We start from the raw sequence: 19,263 nt of genomic DNA, 5'->3' as shown, positions 1-19,263 counted from the left end.
AATGTCAAAGCTGTTACTGGACATGCATAGTATCAGTATGGTTTTTCCAGCAGCAGCAAAAGGCTTTTTTAAGAGAGAGATGGATGTTTACCAGTCTCTCATATATAGAATAAGCAAACAAACCTCTTTCATAAAAGAGGACCTCTCCATCTTCTGTGTTGCTGACACTAGCACTACTCCTAGCAACAAACTATTCTGATCACTACAATACTTGTTTGTACCCAAAGAGGAGGCAAACACGGCGTGTTGTTTATTAAGTGTTACTGTAATGAAAACATATTGCATGGTTTGGTGATCTTCTATCAAACTTTGCTTAGTAGCAGAAAAGGCGAACTATTCCCTCAACCTTATGAATACCACCAGAGCCACTCCTTTCGTACAGAGACTAATCTGGAAGCAAAGCTCTAAACAGAATGACATGTTATCACTGCCCCATTGCTTTGAGCAATAAACCCATTAAAGCTGAGGAGTTATGGAGCAAAGCAATATTCCATTTAAAGACTGACCCTACGATTTGCAGATCATGCACTATTCAGCAGCCAAGAATACAAAGTCCAGTCAGCAACAGTATACAAGGTCACTTCCACCATGTGGAAGGGGTGTATCTTAGAGGATTGATCACCTTCATTCAAACTTGAATGTTCTACACTTGGAATTTTAAGGAAAATTGACATGGTAAATTAAAGGCCTTATAGTAAACTGCATTTTTAACCACTGCAATGTGGATCCACTGTTTTGAAGATATTAAGTATAAAACTATTTGTTAAATTTGGTAGCATAATGAGGCACAGGCAGAAAGAAAATTGGGATCTACTTGTAGATCTAAACATTTTGCTGGAGATCAGCAAGGACTTCAATTTCCAATTGTTTTCCAATACTACATTGCATTATATGCCAAGCTGCCTTTGAAGATGGAAATGATAGCTAGTACAGCCTTCAGCAGCCGGACTGCTGACTGGGAACAGGAGGGCTAATTTTATAAGACCAATCTTGGCCTGAAAGCATCAGCTTCTGATTACAGTTGTACCTTGGTTTTTGAACAGCTTAGTTCACAAACAACTTGGAACTCAAATGTTGCAAACCCGGGAATAGGTTTGTGAACTTTGACTCTGAAGCCGAACATCTGACGCGACTTCTGCTCGGCTGCAGAATGCTCCTGTAGTCATTTGGAAGCTGCGTCTTGGTTTCCAAATGTTTCAGAAGTCGAACGGACTTCCAGAATGCATTCTGTTCGAAAACCAAGGTACGACTGTAGTTTTCTGCCTCAATTCAAAGTGCTGATTTTTACTCATTTATACAGCTCTGGATCACAATACTATAGGGATCTCCTCTCCCTACAATATCAGGGGTGTCCAAACTTTTTTCAAAGACGGCCAGATTTGATGAAGTGAACATGTGAAAGGGCCAACCAAAGTTGATGAGCTTTTTTTAGGATTGCAGTTGCTAAGCTATTTTTAGGATTTTACCCCAAGACATATCCTGCTATGGGGGCCAGCTAGCAGGCTGGATTAGGCCCCCAAGACAGACTTAGGACATGCCTGCCCTACATGAACCTACCTAGACCCTGAAATTGTCAATTTAGGCTCTTCTTTGTGTGCCCTCTCAGATGGGTGTTGAAAGTGGCAACCTAAGGACAGGCTTTTCAGTGGTGCCTCCCCAGTTGTGGAATATTCTCCCCAGAGAGATTTGCTTGGCACCCTCATCATCAACTTCGAGGTGCCAGGCAAGGATGTCCCTCTTCTTCCATACATTTGGCTCTTAATTGGGGTTATACAATATAATGATACCCAAGCCTATACTGGTGTTCATCATCCTTTTTATGTTATTGCAGGATAAGCACTTTTAGTCTTATCTCCTTTTAAATTTTTAAATTTTTGTATAATGTATGGGTTTTGAATTACAAGTTGCTATGAGACATTTTATGTATAAGTGATGAATAAATGCTATTAATAATAATAGGTTTGTCTTAAAATAAGGAAGGCCTAACTATCCATATTTCTTGATCCAATCCAGGAAGGATCCCCTCCTCACAGGCAAGAGGCTAGTCCAAAAACACTGCAAGATCAGAAACACAGCTCAGAAAGATCTTATATTTATAGATCTGCCTATCACTCACTACCCGAGTAAAATATACAAAAGTCTACAGCCAGTTTGCATAATGTACAAAGATACAATTTGCATGAATATGACATCAGGTCATGATTACAGTTACATTTTCATGCATTCTGTAGCTGCATACATATGTATTTCCATTTTTTAAAACCCATTATTCTTCATAGAGATAAGAATGAGCCCCAGATTTTTTTCTTATGATAAACTGCAGCCCAAGCTTTTGAAGAGCTGACTCTTTTCAAATTGTGGGATAGAACCCTGCTGGGAAACAGCACCGGAGTCAACTAGTGAAAGACAATTTTTCATATGTCCCTGTAAGTCAGGAAATGAAAACAGCAGCAGTGTTATATGGCTCAAGTGGTGAAAAATTAGCTGCACTTGCTTACAAAAGTGAAATGTGTAAACCAGTCCATCTGGCATTTCCCATGTTCATGCAAAATGGTCACCATGCATACTGGCTGGCCTGGTAGATGTTCATTTCCTGAAACAGACACAGGCAGCCACCCTGCTGCCTGTATGTAGAATGCAGGAGCTGTTGTGGCCTACAGGATTCAGGTGTGCTTCTGAGTGGGTGCAGGAGGGACAACTCCATCATGTAAACATGCATTCAGCACACCCTAGACCCATTAAGTCAACCCCACCCAACTGAGGCAAGGGTCAAGAGAGCAAGAATCTGGTTACATCATTTTGGGAGTGCTATCAGTATCACAAGGCTGCATGAACTGAAATTTATCCCACTGGGGAGGAGCTGCATTGGAAACTTCAACTGGAGTTGCCACAACAGTGTTATCTAAGCCTAAGGAACTACAAAGCTGAATAACTTTATCCTCAAAGTGCCATGCCAGGTATTCCACTGGGAATCTAAATACATGCGATAAGAAAAGGAAGATGTGGTCCACGTGAAACACTTTTTCTAATTCACTTAGTAAGATTTTCTGATAACCAGATTATTGTCAAACAATGACCAGCATGTAAAAAACCTGCAGCTTAGCAGCTACTGCGCATGCGCAAGCGGCGAAACCTGGAAGTAACCCTTTCAGGTAACATGAATCAAACATAACAGGAGGTATGATTGTATATGAAATAGCTGTAGCACTTATGTACTGTCAATACCACCTGAGTACAGAAACCAGGCTTGGCTTTAGACTGAGAGAAAGACAAGGGAGCAATGGAACAAGTTTGTTCTCTTAAGATAAATTTTAACTAGTCCAAACTTTGGTAGAAAATTAGTGTATACAACTGACAACTGTTTGTCTAGTGAGACCCTGAGAAGTATACCTGTTAGGAGCTAATGTTTATAACAGTGTGCTTTGTAGCCTACTAAGACTATGATATTTCTCAAAGCCAGCCAAAGGTTTCCTAACTACAAGTGAGTTCTCTCTCTTTCTAAAATCTAGGTATCAAGCTAGGAAAATAGTTTGCATTACACATTCCCAGTCAGCAATTGCATGAACTGTATTCAGTTCACATTAACACAGTTCAAGGAGGATTGCAAGTTTGAAATAATTTGTAAGAAAGGATTAGGGTCCAAGAGAAAACCCAGCTAATTAGGCCAATCCCCAGCTTGAAGACAAGACCCTCTTCCCTGATCCACTAAATGATCACAAGTGGGCGGGGGGGGGGGAGAGTCTGGTGCTTTTTATTTATTTTCAATATTTCACAAAGTTGTTAGAGCTTGCAGAATGAGACTAAAGTAAAAACATGCACTGGGTAATAAAAACATGAGGGAGCTTTTAAAAAACAAACATGAAGTGCAGGGTAGATTTTTTTTTTTAATCTATTGCCTTTAGAAGGCATGGGGAAATAATTTGACCACCTAGGGCACAAGTACATTGAAAGTAGGCACTGTGAGCTCCCTATGGAGGTCATTCTGTTCTGGGGTGCCAAAACTGAAAAGGTCTTTTTACTCATAACCACCTGTACCTAACCTGGCAGGAACACACAAAGAAGGGCACCCACTTACTTACTCAAAGGAGCCCAGGGCAGCAAACAAGCAATAAAACAATTTTTAAAACATATTTAAGACATCTAAAAAATGTATATATATATAAAAGAAAATTCATTGTTAAGTGGGTACATGTGAAGTAGTTATTGGTTGCAATTTAACCTACTTTTCATCCATTTGGATGGGTGATAAAATAGTTCCTTAAAGATGCATCTGTCACACAAAAATTATTAACAAAAGATCATATGAAAGCAATTTACAATCATAAACAAATTCAGTGCAGCAATAACAACATACCAATGGCTGCACTCTAAAAATATATTTAACTCCCAAAAGTTTGAAGGAGAGAGCAACATTTGGCACCAGAAACCTGTCAATGTAGGGGACAAATGCATTTCTTTTGGGCAGGAATTCCACAACCAGGGTACTACTACAGTGGTACCTCGGGTTACAGATGCTTCAGGTTACAAACACTTCAAGTTACAGACTCCGCTAACCCAGAAATAGTACCTCAGGTTAAGAACTTTGCTTCAGGATGAGAACAGAAATGGCGCTGCGGCAGCAGTGGGAGGCCCCATTAGCTAAAGTGGTACCTCAGGTTAAGAACAGTTTCAGGTTAAGAACGGACCTCCAGATCCAGAACGAATTAAGTTCTTAACCTGAGGTACCACTGTACAGAGAACTCGCTGTTCCAAATTACTGCCAGTGTGCTACACTAATTAACTGGACAATGAGAAGGGCTTCCCCCGCAGCTCTCAAGGCTTGGGTTGGCATTTTTCAATAACATTTTAAGCTACCCTGAACATAGGAAATGACCTTAAACAATTGGTCTATCTAGCCCAATGCCGTCTACTCCTTGCCCAATACTGTCTTGTGCTGCCTGCTCTTAAAGATCTCAGTCGCAAGACATTCTCATTAAAAGAAGAATTTGTGCTTACCAAGTTGCTAAGCACAGTACACCATTAAACCTATAAATACAAACCTGCTTTGCAGAAAATGCAGACATGCAAGCCACATGGGCAAGTTCATGGGCAGCGTTTGGATTGCATTTCATACATTGTATAGTCCTGCTTTAAGCACATGATATTCTATTTAATGGGGGAGAATCCCCTTCAGCTCCCTTCAATCTCCAATTCTAGATGTAAACTTTGGAAAACACATGATGTGAGTTAGCTATTAAACTTAATTATTTTGCCATCATGAATTATTTTGCTTATCCATTTCAGGACTCTGAAATGTCTACTGCAGCACTAATTCCAGAGAGTAACCATATTACTCTATTGCAGTAAGAACAACATTTTGTGGTATTTTAAAAACAAGCTTACAGACTCCATGCATCACATTTTGTTTGTGACCGTGGAAATATCCCTGTGATATATTTCCCCTACTAGAACTGACTTTGCCTCAAAGTACATAGCCTGAGGAAGCCAAAGCTCGCTGCCAGCAGCAGCATCAATATTGAAAATTATATTAAGAAAAGCAAGTCAAAACTTCAAAACTTTTAATGAATAGGAGTGTCTCTAAGGACAACACATCTAAAATAAAACCATGGGACAGAGAGTTGAACTATCTTATGATACTGTAGGAAAATGTAGTTACTATGAAAGGAATTGCTCTTCCATATATGTAACAGATATGTCTATAATTTAGACACCATTGATAGTCAACCCAAATTAGAATTCAGCACTGCCCCAACCCTCTCCCTAGAAAATGTTGATGTCTTCAGTGGAGAGCTTCCAAGGACCTGTGCAGCTATGGGGTAGGATATCCACCTACGATCCAAGTTGATTGGGGGACATATTGACTTCCCAGACCCCCTGAGAGTATGTCTGAGGTAAACAAGATTACCCCATTCTTCTTCACACTCATGAGAATGGTAGGTCATCTCACTAATGCACTGAACAGTGGTAAGTTGGTGAATTCAATAGTGTGGACTGTTGAACACATCTCACATTACATTTTTGAAGCTATAAGAACAAGATTAATAGCCCAGTCCTATGTATGCTTTTCCAAAAGTGTCAGTGTATTCATTGTTTACTACCAAATGCAAATATGTACTGAAAGAATAATGGATACAGGACTTAATGTTCATTTAGCACAATATGTGAGGCAATGCTAACAATCAAGTCTTCCTGGTGTTGCCTCTCTGGGATAAGATTGCCTTTACCATATAATAAAGACTTTTCAGTGTTGGTACTATGCTTACAGAATGTCTTGCCATCTGAGATCTACACCAGGGACATTTTAAAAGTGCCAATATTTTTTTTTAAATAGATATAGTTAGGCAGGTGTGTTGTTGTTAAAAGTGTTGGTTTTATAGCAGATATTAGACTGTTTGGTTATTTCCTTTGCCAAGTATGACTATTATGAAGTGTTTATTATTAGATTGCTGTAAAAAATGTGTTTTTTATTTTTAAAAAACTAATTATTTTCAGTGCACATTAATAAAAAACAATTTCCTGATAGTTATGCAAACTGATAACTTACATGGCCTATGCAAACTGGGAAGAAAAATCACAACCTTGCTAAATTGAACTGCTTGCCATCAAGTTTCAGTGGCTCTAACACTTTACTGAGTGCAAGGCACAGTGATTCAGACTGTTTTCAAACTACTCTTAACAAGCAATAAATTCATTCTTAGGTTTCTGCAACTGCAGTATCACTAGTTTACTTAAAGTAACCAATGACTAATGCATTCAGTATCAACTGACATTTAAGCTAGCTACTCTGTGTGACATTAAACTGGCAGATATGCCTGCCATCTCCTCTATAGGTGAAGCTATATCCTAACTGTTGCTGGCCAGGGATTGGGGTTGTAGGAGTGTGGGAGGCAGTGTTCACCATTTTTTGCCTTTCCAATGCCTTCAATTGGGTGTTTAATTTATGTTGGCATTTTTGGTGAAGCGCTTGGGACCAGAGAATGAATTTAGGACGACGTGTAACTTTGTTTATCCCTCGCCTCACCTGTAACATGCCCATTCCCCACTCTTTACACCAGCATAACTTTTGCCAGAGGGTTTCTCCTCATGGTAAGTAGATATGCCAGGACAAGTTATTTATGTTGCTGAATAGGGGCAAGAGAGCAAGGGGGAGAGAAGTGCCACACCCTAACATCTCCCAGCTAGCAAATCTGAGGGTTAGGATTGAACCACACTACTGAAGCCTTTAGGTTCAAAAAGCTAGGTTTATTACATTGTTTTAAGGGTCAGGTGCCTCATTGTACAATAAATGAATATTACATGTTACAAATGACAGGCTTCATACTGCAGGGAAGGTACCGAAATCAGTATTCAATCACATTAGAAATTAAATATTACTAAAGTTTGCACCCAACATTATAAGGGGAACATAAACCTGCAAATTCCTTGGAAAGCACTACAGTAATAAAGAAATGTTTTTAAAGAATTTGATCATGAGGTAGAAGCCATTTCTTCTCCATGTGTCCAGATATGTCATATCAGGATACTAACATAAGGATTTCTAGGCTGTTACTGCCTTGAGGTAACTGTTTATTTACATCTATATTTCCCAAACTTCTGAGTTCACTGACCCATTTATGAGCATATAAAATTGTCATTGACCCCAACCAAAAATCTTAACAATATAAATGAAATCAGGTCAAGAAATATCAGTAAGCAAACACCTTTTAATCAATCACTACTATTAGGAAGCATAAAATGTACAATATAAGGAATATTATTATAATCTGGAACCACCTTATTAAATGCTGAGACTCCTCACTGGCAAGGGAAGGGCACTCTGTATATATTCCCATGCCCTTTACTTCTGAAGCTCATAGTTCCTAACTATTTTTTTCAAACTATGTTGTGAATTTCTTTCCCACCCAAAGAGCCTTTTTTAGCCCCTAGATCTTTATTCATCCCCTGCACAGTACCATCAACCACTTTGGGAAACACCAATTTAAATGGGTCAGATCATGGTATCTAACTGAAATAATACCAAAATTCTGTCCTAAAGCTTGTATACAGGAACATTCACATACTCAGCAAACCATTTCTGTGATATAAAAGAAATTGCTATTTAGCATTAAATGAATACATTCTTACTGCAAAACCATCCAAAGTATCCCTCAAATTTCCTAATTGTATGTAAATTCAAACACAGCCAAGACCTAAATAAATACTGTTATTCTTAAGAGGAATGATCTGATCCCAAACTCCATTAGACAGTAACAGTAGCAATGTGTCAGGTGATCGAAAGTATAATAAAACTTTGTTTCACTCTCACCAGACATAAAAAGACCACAAACATGACAGCACAGAAAGTAAAATCTGCAAGGAGATAGCAATTAGATGAACTGCAGTACGTTTTGCTTAAGTGAACAGAAAAATGTCCCTTATAATAGATGTTTAATAATAGGTATTTAACAACCAGCAGAATATGAGCTTAACTACATAAACAGCAGTACCTTATGGTATTTAGGAGCGAGGCAACCAGCATCACTAATTATTCATTCAATGCTTTTTTACTATCACCACCAAGCATTTGAACCTGCTGCCAAATCTCTACCTGGAAGGCCCAACCTGCAAGTTTTACCTATGCTTTTTAACATATCTATTTGGGAATTACTCAGGCGGAGGTCCTAGCCAACCAGACCAATTCCCTCCATTATGCCTTTTTAAAAGAGGCACCAATGCCCAGATTACAGGAGGAAAGGAAGAGGAAATCTACACTCAATCACTCTTCACAACCTCCCATGAAAATATACCTAACACCTTCCTTGTTTGTATGTGGAAGGGGAGAGGATAAAATGGTGAATTAGTCAAGGTCAGGATACAAAGGGGGGGCGGAGAGGGAGGAAGAGAGAGAGAGAGAGAGAGAGAGAGAGAGAGAGAGAGAGAACACAGATGAAGGAAGAGATAATTCATAGCCAGGAGGGAGGAACTGGTGTCAAAAGACTATTCTTAAAGCACACACAGGGATATACCGAACCCACAAATTAACGAAAAGCCTTAAAAAAAAAAAACTTGCAAGAGTGTCCAAAACGCACGGACTTTATGTTTTACAAAGAGGAATAACACTGTGGACATGCTGCAATATAGATCCACACCAGAGACACGCTACAACAACGCAAAGTATACCTCACCCCCCCCCTTTTCCTATGCGGGAGCAAAGGAGAGGGAATGAATGCCTCGGATTCTTAGAACGGAACCGGGGAGGGCGAGAGGCGAGGGCGGGAAAAGCGGGTGGCGAGGTGTACTGGAGACGGGGGAAACTAGCCAGGCCCAAGCCAGGCGGCGGGGGGGGGGTGTCAGTGTGTGTGTGTGTGTGTGTGTGTGTGTGTGTGTGTGTGTGTGTGTGTGTATGTGGGTTAGGGGTATCCTCTCGAAGTTTCTGTATTTGCATATAATATTGTGGGGCTGTAGGCTACGAAAATGTGCTGTTTTACACACAAATCACAAGGCACACACCTTTGGAGGGGAGGGGGCGAGATATGGCTGTGGGGGCGGGGGGGGATGCCTGAGATCCCGCCCCAAGGCTGCGGCAGTCGAGACCACGCAGCTTGTCAGCCGGGCCTGAGCAGCATTGGGGGGAAGGGGCTGTTCGCTCCACATCACCTCCCGCCCGGCGGCAGCAGAAGCACCCCTAAACATCCGGCTCGCCCCCTCCCCTTTCCCGACCGTTAGGAGGGAAGTGGTTGTGGGAGGGGGGAGAACCCTCCTCGCCTTTCCTCAAAAAATAAAACACCCACCCACTCAGGCGAGGGGGGGGGATGAAGAGGCGACCCCCCCACACACATTGCTTCTCATCACAGGAAAGAGGCAGGGGAGGCTCTCCATCTTGGGGCTCTCCCCCCCCCCCCATATATATGAAGCAGCCATCACCCCATTTTATCCCCCCCCCACACACGGTCACTTTCAGGTCCTGAGGCGACTGGCCGGGAGGGCGGCCCTCGAGAACGCGCCCGCGTGCGCGCGCGCTCCCACCACCACCACCACCACCCTCGTTTCCCTCACGGATTCTCCCTCGCCCTTCTCCTCACCGATGCCGGGCGCCACATAGACGAAGTAGAGGAAGGAAGAGGAGAGCGAGAAGAAGAAGAGGGCGGCCAGCAGCGAGCGCCGAGGGAGCCTCCAGGGCCTCCGAGGGCTCCGCTGCCACCGCATGGTCCGGCCCCGCCGCGCCCCCGCCGCCGTTCGCGGGAGGAGGAGGAGGAGGGCAGCCCGGCTGAGGAGGAGCGGGAGGGCTGAGGCAGGCGGCGACGCACTGAGGCTGCTCCTGCTGCTGCTGGCTGTGGAGCTGCGGCGGCGGCGGCGGCTCCTCCTCCCTTTCCCTCAGTCGCCTCTCTCTCGCTCCGTGCGCGCCTCTCCTCGGCTCCGACGCCGCCGCCGCATGAATGAAGAGCCGGCCTCCGAGGGCGCCTCATAAACACCCTCCTTTTCCCTCCCCCGCTTCCTCCTCTTTCTTGTCCTCCTCCCTCGCCTCCCCTTTTCTCCTCCTCTGTGGTCGCGGCCGAGGCTGGAGCCGGCGGCGGAGAGAGGCTGTAGCGGGCGGGGAGTGGGAGGCGCCAGCGGAGGCGGAGCCAGGCCCTCACCGAGAGCGCCTCACCTCACGGCACAAAACGGAGGAGCCCGGAGGCGGAGGCGGAGGGGAGGTGTCGCTGCTCTCTCGCTCTCCCTTCGCCCAAGCTGAGCCCTGGTGTTACACCGGTAGCTTTTGACCTCCCTCAGGCATTTTTTTTTCTTCCCTCAAAAATCAAATTTAATTATACAATCTATTAAGGTACAACCTGTCACAAGCGTCGTCGTTGTTGTTTTTTAATTAAAAAATGGCATCAGGTATACACGCCATCCATGCATTTAAAAACGAAAACAAAACAACAACTATGCTTGCAACAGGTTGTTTACCTATTAACTATCATCTTCCTTTTTATTATTCCTCCGCTGCGTTTAATACAGTACTGGACACGTCAAGGGCAAACACGTAGGTTGACGTAAAAATAAAAAAATCTGCACTTAAGACGTATGCCTTGCTGCCTTACTCAATATATTGTTATATTTTTCATTTATTCGTTACATTTGTATACTGCGCTTCATCTTAAAGATCTCGGGGCAGTTCGCAGCATCAAGGTATATAATAGAAACAAAATACATAAAACGCACACACACGTTTTGATTACGTTTATCATTTGTTTTGTGCTTTTTATATTGTACCTACGGGTATTGGGCGGCATACAAATAAATAAATGCAAAAGCAGGGCTCCTCTGGCGAGGTTGGCCCTTCATCCCAGTGACACACAAAGTGTATGATGTGTATGATGCCCTGAACGGGCAATATCTAGGTGGAGAATTGTTTGGAATATCGTGTTCCCAGATGTCACTCTGCCTTGAGCTGTTTTCTTTAAGGGTCTCTGCTAAGTAGTCTGAATGTAGGAGGAACTTGGCGCCCTTTAGTCAAGTTGCCTCAGCAAGCTGAGATGCTGTAACAGAGCGTGTTGCTTGGTCGCTGGATTTTGGTTGGGAGGAACATATTGCCATGTTGCATGTTCCAGCTGTGTTGGCCTTCTTAATACGCTCCACCCTGTTGCTCACATACACATAGAACCTTCTTTTCTCATTGTGTATGACCTTTCTGTCTGTGTAAAAGGTCACACTCTCAAATTGGAGGCCCACTTCCTTTTCTATCAACTCTGACAGTTATACTGCCAGCATAGCGCCACACAGCTCAAGCCTTGGCATGAAGTGTCCTTGGAGTGGTGACAGCTTGGCTTTTCCCAAGACGAAACCCAAGCTGAGGCAATCTTCAGCAGGTGATGGCCTCATCTGGAGTGAGTACAGACTTCAGTCCATCATCCATGTAAAAGTCTCTTTCAATAAATTGGTGCATATCTTATCTAAACTTCTCTTCTACAATCTTTGCAGTTTGGTACGGTCCATAGTTTGCAATAGCAGGGGATGGTCCATTTCATGCAGTATTCCTGGATGTCTGCTTGTCACTGTACCATAAGACGCACAGATAGTTACGATAGTTACTCAGGAGAAAGAAGTAGAACATTTGTTGGATGTCAGCCATGACAGCTATGCCTTCCTTTCTGAAGTGGAGGAGACCTCTGACCAGCCTGTTGGTCAGGTCCGGGCCGATGAGGAAAGCCTTGTTCAGTAAGAAGCCCTGGAACTGGGCGCTGGAGTCGATCACTACTCTGATCTGCCCAGGTTTCTATGGACGGTACACACCAAAGAATGGGAGGTACCAGAATTCTTCACAGTGGTGAAGGGTTCTGCATGTACGTTCGCTAACATCTTGTCCATGAAATCGACAAAATGGCTTTTCATCCCTTTTCCCTTGCCTCGTGTGCATGTACTACCACTTGGTATTGTTTTTAGAGTCTCCGTCAAATTCCAGTACCGGTATTTAACAGTTATATCTGACTTGGTTCTTCATAACTTAATCAGGAAATACTGCTGCAATTTGTACAGACCCAAATTTGTGAAAGTAACGTAGATCTTTTTACCATAATGACTATATTTAAATATCTTGTCTCACAGTGAAGCATTGGATATATACCGTAGATATGTGAAGAAAGCTTGACTTGTTGTTTTTTTTAAAAAATAAGTTGGCCTCTCTTTGTTTATCACTGCTAACTGTCCTGGTATCCAAATCTTTCAGTGGCTCGCTCTGTGTTCTTGTTTATATGGAGTTGTGTCTAAATTTTTTATGGAGTTGAAAGGGGTGGGTGCCACTACCAAGAAGGCCCTCTGCCTGGTTCCCTGTAACTTGGCTTCTCGCAATGAGGGAACCACCAGAAGGCCCTCAGCGCTGGACCTCAGTGTCCGGGCTGAACGATGGGGATGGAGACGCTCCTTCAGGTATACAGGACCAAGGCCATTTAGGGCTTTAAAGGTCAGCACCAACACTTTGAATTGTGCTCAGAAATCACAGTTGAAAATGACATAGAGAAAAAATAAAAGCAATTTAAAAACAAAAATGGAGCCCTCTCTGCCCAGCAGCCGTAGAAGCACTCCTTTATGGAGCCTGTCAGGCCTCGCCCCAAGCCAGGTGGAGAGAAGCAGAGCAAGGCCCTTCAGGCTCCCAGCAGGTCAGTCCTGGCTCTGGACACCAGCGCACATATTGAGAGTGAACTGTATCTGTTTCCCACCCAAGCTGAAGAGGTCAAAGAACTCTGGTCTAGCCAGGGTTCCGTTGCTTTGCCCATCCAATACAACATACTGTTAGGGTGTGAAACCTAAGACGCTGGCAAGTTAGCAATGTCATGTGACTTTAAGTAGTCAAGCTCGTTAAGTTGTTAAGTTGCTCAGTATATAAAGAGTGTTTGTTTTCTCTGCCTGCGGGGCGTGAAGCAAAAATGTCTGAAAGCTCCGGAGGTGTTTCTGTTATCTGTCTGCAATAAACCTGTCTTTGGAAAGACAGGCTTCCCTGTGTTGTTATTTCTTTGCTGCTGAGACTCTGAAGCTTGTACTGCAACAAGAATCTCTGCACTGGATTTAATTAATGCTCTGCAAAGAGAACTGTTGCTGGTTGCGCAGCGGAAGCATTTACTGGACCAGTACACAGACTCTCTTAGGTTATGGCTCCTTCTACGTTTCTACAGCTGTATTGTGTGCAGAGAAAGTGAAAGCAGCTTTCGGATGAGAGAAGACCGGCTTGGTCGTAAATCCAGCTCTTAAAGGAACGGAGAGGCTGCAGAAAGTTGAGAGAGCTGCGTAAGTGAAGATTTACAGCTTCATTAGCTGCAAAAGGCTAGCTTGACCTCCCGTTCTGTTTTTGTTTTGTTAATAAAAACAGAGGACGGTGGTAGGTTGCTAGTGAAGAGACGGAGGGAAAAAAAAAAGTTTAAAAGGCTTCAGAGGAGGCTGGAGGCGTCTGAAAAGTGAGTAAAACAAATCCCAAGGGGAAAGAGAAGCAAGGGCACACAGAGGGAGTAGCAGCCGACCCCAAGAATGGCAGTGGAAAATTTCCAGGTTCCCTTTACAAAGTTGAACTCGGCTAATTACGTGCAGTGGTCCAAGAGGGCTCAAGTCTGGTTGGAAGCCAAAGAAGTGTGGGCTGACTATGTCCAGAGGCGAAAGCCGTTTGTGGCTGTTGCAGCAGATGCCACAGCAGAGCAAGAGGCTGCTGCACATGCTCAGAACAGGGAACATGATAAAATGGACACTAAAGCTAGATGCATGTTGATGGTATCGATAGACGATTCCCAATTACCTCATGTGGAAAATTTAAGGTCTGCATTTGAAATTTGGGAAGCTCTTAGGCAAATTCACCATAGAGCCACGCCCGGAGAGAAGGTGAACATTATACGTGCTTTGTATGAGTTGAAACTGAAGCCAGGGGATAGTGTGGTTGAACACACGTCACAGATGACTGAGTATTTCAACCAACTGTCATCTCTAGGTGTGAATTTTCCTGAAAATATTAAAGTTTATACTCTGCTTAGCAGCCTGCATGCAGGGTTTGAAAACTTAGTACTAACTTTACAAGTTTTGCCAGAGGAGCAGCTGAATATGAATTATGTGACTGGTAGATTGTGTGAGCAAGAATATCAACATCATCGAAAACGTATTGATAATTCAAATACCCCAAGGGTTGGATGTTCAGATAATTCCCAGCGTGGGGGAACTAGCAGGCAGAGCTGTCAGGAAGCCTCACAAGTGTCTGCTATGCCAGCAAGTCATGTTTTCGATGTGGCAGCAGGTTTCATTTGATAGCAAAGTGTCCTGAAAAGCAACAGGAATTTCAACAGTCCAAGGTCAGTTTCCGGAGCTACAGGGGAAGACGAAGTGAGAGCTACAAGAATCAACGATCCAGAGGGGGAGCAGGTGCTGATAAGGGACTATCTGCAATGGCAGCACAACAGAGTCCTAAAAGGAGCCAACAAACCTTGAAGTGGATAATTGACAGTGGAGCCAGTCACAGTTTAGTTCCAGCGACATCTAGTGGCAGCTTGAAGAACTGCAAGACATTGCCAGTTGCAAAAACTGTGACTATAGCAGACAATAGTAAACGAGAAATGAGCCTTAAAGGCACAATTTATGTTAATTGTTTGCATACTAACCTTCCTGCTTTTGTTCTTCCAGGAATGAAGAATGGACTTTTGAGTGTGTCATGCCTGGTAAAAAGTGGTTTTAAGGTTGAGTTTGAAAATGATGTGTGCACCATTTCGAAACAGGGGAAGGAGCTAGTTAAAATTCCCTGTGAGGATGGGCTTTTTGTTTTGGATGAAGAGCAGTTAGCTGCAGGTAGATGTTCAACAGGTGAAGCGCAAGCTAAGTGTGTAAATAAGGCTCCTCATACAGGTTGTGCACATCTACTACACAGAAGGTTAGCTCATATATACTTTAAGTATGTAAGCAAGATGCCAGATTTAGCTGAGGAGTGTAACATTAAACCCTGTCCAAATTTTCTGGATTGTTGTGCTTGTAAGCATGCTAAGGTTAAGACATGTAACTATCCTAGATCTGACAGAGTAGCAAGAAACCCTTTGAACTTGTGCACACAGACGTGTGTGGCCCTATGCCAGTCAAATCGCTTGGAGGTGCGAGATTTATGCAAATTTTGGTGGATGATTTTTCAAGGGCTAGTTGGGTTTTCTTTCTGAAAGAAAAATCGCAAGCAGCTTCCATCCTGATGGATTGGATTGAAGAAGTCGAATGTAAATTTGACACCAGGGTGCGTAAAATACAATCAGATCGTGGTGGGGAATATGTGAACCACACGCTGGAGACGTGGTTAAAAAGGAAAGGTATAGTTCATAGACTTACCAATCCCTATTCACCACAGGAGAATGCAGTTGCTGAAAGAAAATTTCGAACATTACAGGAAGCCATTGCTGCTTTGCTGTTTGATTCTGGACTTCCACAGCAGTTTTGGGCTGAGGCTGCACTGTATGCGAATTATACTTTTAACAGAGTGTACAATAGCACAGTAGGCAACACTCCTTACTTCATGCTATTTGGGGAAAAACCAAAAATTGATCATCTAAGAGTTTTTGGATGTCGTGCTTATGTGCTGGTGCCTAGGGCACAACGTAGGAAAGGCGATCCTAGATCTAAAGAAATGTTTTTCTGTGGTTATCAAGCAAACACAAAAGGTTGGAGATTTGTGAATGTAGAAGGCAATCAAACGAAAATCACAATCAGCAGAAGTGCGGAATTTTGTGAACAGGATGGTTGGAATAAAATTCATGGAAATCCTGACATACTATTTGACGTGGTGAACAGTAACAATGAAACTCAGGCCCCAGGGCAGGTATTAGTTCCAGAACAGGCTGAGGAATTTGAGTCTGAGGACAAGGGTGAGAAATCGTTTAGTTCACCCAAGTCTGTAAAGTCAGAATCTTCTAGCTCTTCTAGTTCACCTGTACAGCAAGAGAGACGTGTAAAGTCAGAATCTTCTAGCTCTAAAAGTTCACCTGTACAGCAAGAGAGTGTAAAGTCAGAATCGGAAGGTTCTTCAACTACTAGTGACAAACAGGTGACGACTAGTGATTCTGGGTCAGAGGGGGAAACTGAAGGAACATCACAGGAACTGTTAAGGCGTTCCAAGCGTGCCAACAAAGGTATACCTCCTGAAAGGTACCAAGCTATTAGTGTTTGGGCTGGTTTGGCAAATTGCGAACCTGAAAGTTTTGAGGAGGTTGAGCAATTACCCCAGGAGGAGGCCAGTAGGTGGCGTGAGGCCATGCAAAAAGAGTTGAATTCTATGAAAGAACTGGGTGTGTTTTCCATCACCAAACTGCCAGAAGGTACCAAGGCAGTAAGTTGTAGGTGGGTGTACAGGATAAAGACAACAGCGATGGGGAAACCAGAGTACAAAGCAAGGCTTGTAGCTCGAGGTTTTACACAAAGAAAGGGGTTACATTATTCCGAAGTCTCTGCACCCACTTCAAGGAGTGAAACCCTACGGGCACTATTAGCAGTTGCTGCTCAGAAAGGGTTCAAAGTGAATCAATTTGATGTCTCTACAGCTTATCTTCATTCAGACTTGGCTGAAGAGCTCTATATGGAGCTACCGCCAGGGTTGAAAGTTGGTAAATCAAATCAGGTATGGAAACTACATAAATCTATTTATGGACTCAAGCAATCTGCTCATAATTGGAATGAGTGTTTGAATGACGTTTTGGTAGGCATGGGTTTTAGCAGGAGCAAGGCTGACAATTGCTTATATTTCAGAGGTTCAGGAGATGCTCAAGAATCTTTGCTTGTTTATGTAGATGACCTGATTTATACTTCAAAGACACAAGAACAAGTAAAAAAACTAGCCAAAGAGTTAAATAAACACTTCAAAGTTAAGAATCTTGGTGATGTGAAGGTCTATCTTGGTGTTCAGATAGATAGGACCAAAAATGGCAGTTTTCTACTGAATCAAAAAGGCAAGATATTGCAAATGTTGAAAAAGTTTGGCATGACAGAGTGTGCAGGTGTTAGAACACCAATGGAAATGGGTTTTGTAAAAGACAATGAGTTCAAGGATAGTGCTGAATTCAAGCGTGCTGAAATCTTTCAGTCAGCACTGGGAAGCTTACTTCATCTTTCGCAATGGAGTAGACCAGATATTGCTTACGCTATTAACTTACTCAGCAGAGAAGCTTCAAAACCTAGTGTAAATGCATGGAAAGGAATTCAAAGAGTGTTAAGATATTTACAATACACCAAAGATTTTTGCCTTGAATTATCTTCTGAAGGACAAGCACAGATTACTTGTTGGGCAGATAGTGATTGGGCAAATTTAAAGGATAGAAAATCAGTGTCTGGCTGTGTAATAAAATTTGGTAACTCTCTGATTGGGTGGAGATCCAAGAAACAGAACCTGATTGCTTTGTCGTCAACAGAAGCTGAGTTCTGTGCCTTATCTGAGTTATGTAGAGATCTAGAATTTTACAAATGCTTGGCACAAGAGATGTATGAAAAGGCCATCACTCCAATCACTGTATGGGGTGATAATCAACCGTGTCTTAAGTTAGCACAAAATGGGCAGTTTAAAGGTCGTACAAAACATTTGGATATCCGCTTTCAAAATGTTTGTCAAACGGTAAAAGCAGGAATTGTTAAATTAAATTACTGTCCCAGTCATGAAAATCAAGCTGATGGTTTTACAAAACCGCTTGGGTTTCAGCGGCATGAAAACTTTTGTGAAGAAATGGGTCTGAAGTAATTTTGTTTTTGTATTGCCAGCGAGAGGGGGTGTTAGGGTGTGAAACCTAAGATGCTGGCAAGTTAGCAATGTCATGTGACTTTAAGTAGTCAAGCTCGTTAAGTTGTTAAGTTGCTCAGTATATAAAGAGTGTTTGTTTTCTCTGCCTGCGGGGTGTGAAGCAAAAATGTCTGAAAGCTCCGGAGGTGTTTCTGTTATCTGTCTGCAATAAACCTGTCTTTGGAAAGACAGGCTTCCCTGTGTTGTTATTTCTTTGCTGCTGAGACTCTGAAGCTTGTACTGCAACAAGAATCTCTGCACTGGATTTAATTCATGCTCTGCAAAGAGAACTGTTGCTGGTTGCGCAGCGGAAGCATTTACTGGACCAGTACACAGACTCTCTTACATACATCTTCACAGCCTGCTCCGGATGCCCTGCAGTGAAAACCTTGGCCAGGCTTACCTGATTTCAAGACCGGCCACCGTTTTCCACACCACAAACCTGAGTTGCAGCGGACACCCACCTCTGTCCTGGCTCATTCGCAGCTGGTTTTGGCGTCCTTTCCACTGCCGCTGGAACTGCTTCAGCTGAAGAACCTGAAAAGTGTGCCAGAGGAGAGCTATTTGGGTGTAAATCAGTTGGGTGCTTCTCCCTGCTACATTAACGACACCTGACCTTGGTCAGACGGTCCTTTGCCATGTGGTCCTTGGTCCTTTAGCAAGGCTTACCACTCTCCGTGTGGCTCCTCTCTGAACTCTCTGCATTGGTTCAAAGGGTGTGGTTTCTTGTGCAATGGACAGGCTGACTCCGTCGACTTCTCCATCTTGGGCTTGCTGGCATCGTCTAACACGTCTGTCTTCCTCACTGAAAGCACTACTTTGGGTGTGACGTCCCTAGTGGATTTATTCTCTTTGTAAGAATCTCCATAGAGGGACGCGGGTGGCGCTGTGGGTTAAACCACAGAGCCCAGGACTTGCCAATCAGAAGGTCGGCGGTTCGAATCCCTGCAAGGGGATGAGCTCGGTCCCTGCTCCTGCCCACCTAGCAGTTTGAAAGCACATCAAAGTGCAAGTAGATAAATACCTTTCAGCGGGAA

At 43.2% G+C, this 19,263-nt stretch overlaps 1 protein-coding gene across 3 annotated transcripts in view; it reads right to left on the bottom strand.

Moving 5' to 3' along the window:
• Positions 1-18,927, bottom strand: part of B4GALT5 (beta-1,4-galactosyltransferase 5) — a 58,241-nt gene extending 39,314 nt beyond the window's left edge. The window contains exon 1 of one of the 3 annotated variants that reach the window (XM_083744599.1): positions 18,691-18,927. In XM_083744599.1, coding sequence (XP_083600725.1) covers positions 18,691-18,706 — 16 coding nt within the window. In that variant the 5' untranslated portion in view covers positions 18,707-18,927. Of the gene's footprint in view, positions 1-10,061; positions 10,574-18,690 lie in introns of those variants that run through there. The other 2 variants (XM_083744598.1, XM_083744600.1) reach the window with 2 other exon arrangements.
• Between the last annotated feature and the right edge of the window lie 336 nt (positions 18,928-19,263).

The sequence above is a fragment of the Podarcis gaigeae genome, assembly GCF_964106915.1.
Source record: "Podarcis gaigeae genome assembly, chromosome: 6".
Lineage (NCBI taxonomy): Eukaryota > Metazoa > Chordata > Lepidosauria > Squamata > Lacertidae > Podarcis > Podarcis gaigeae.
Note: the sequence above shows the minus strand (reverse complement) of the source record. Positions and strands in the feature narration are given on the sequence as shown.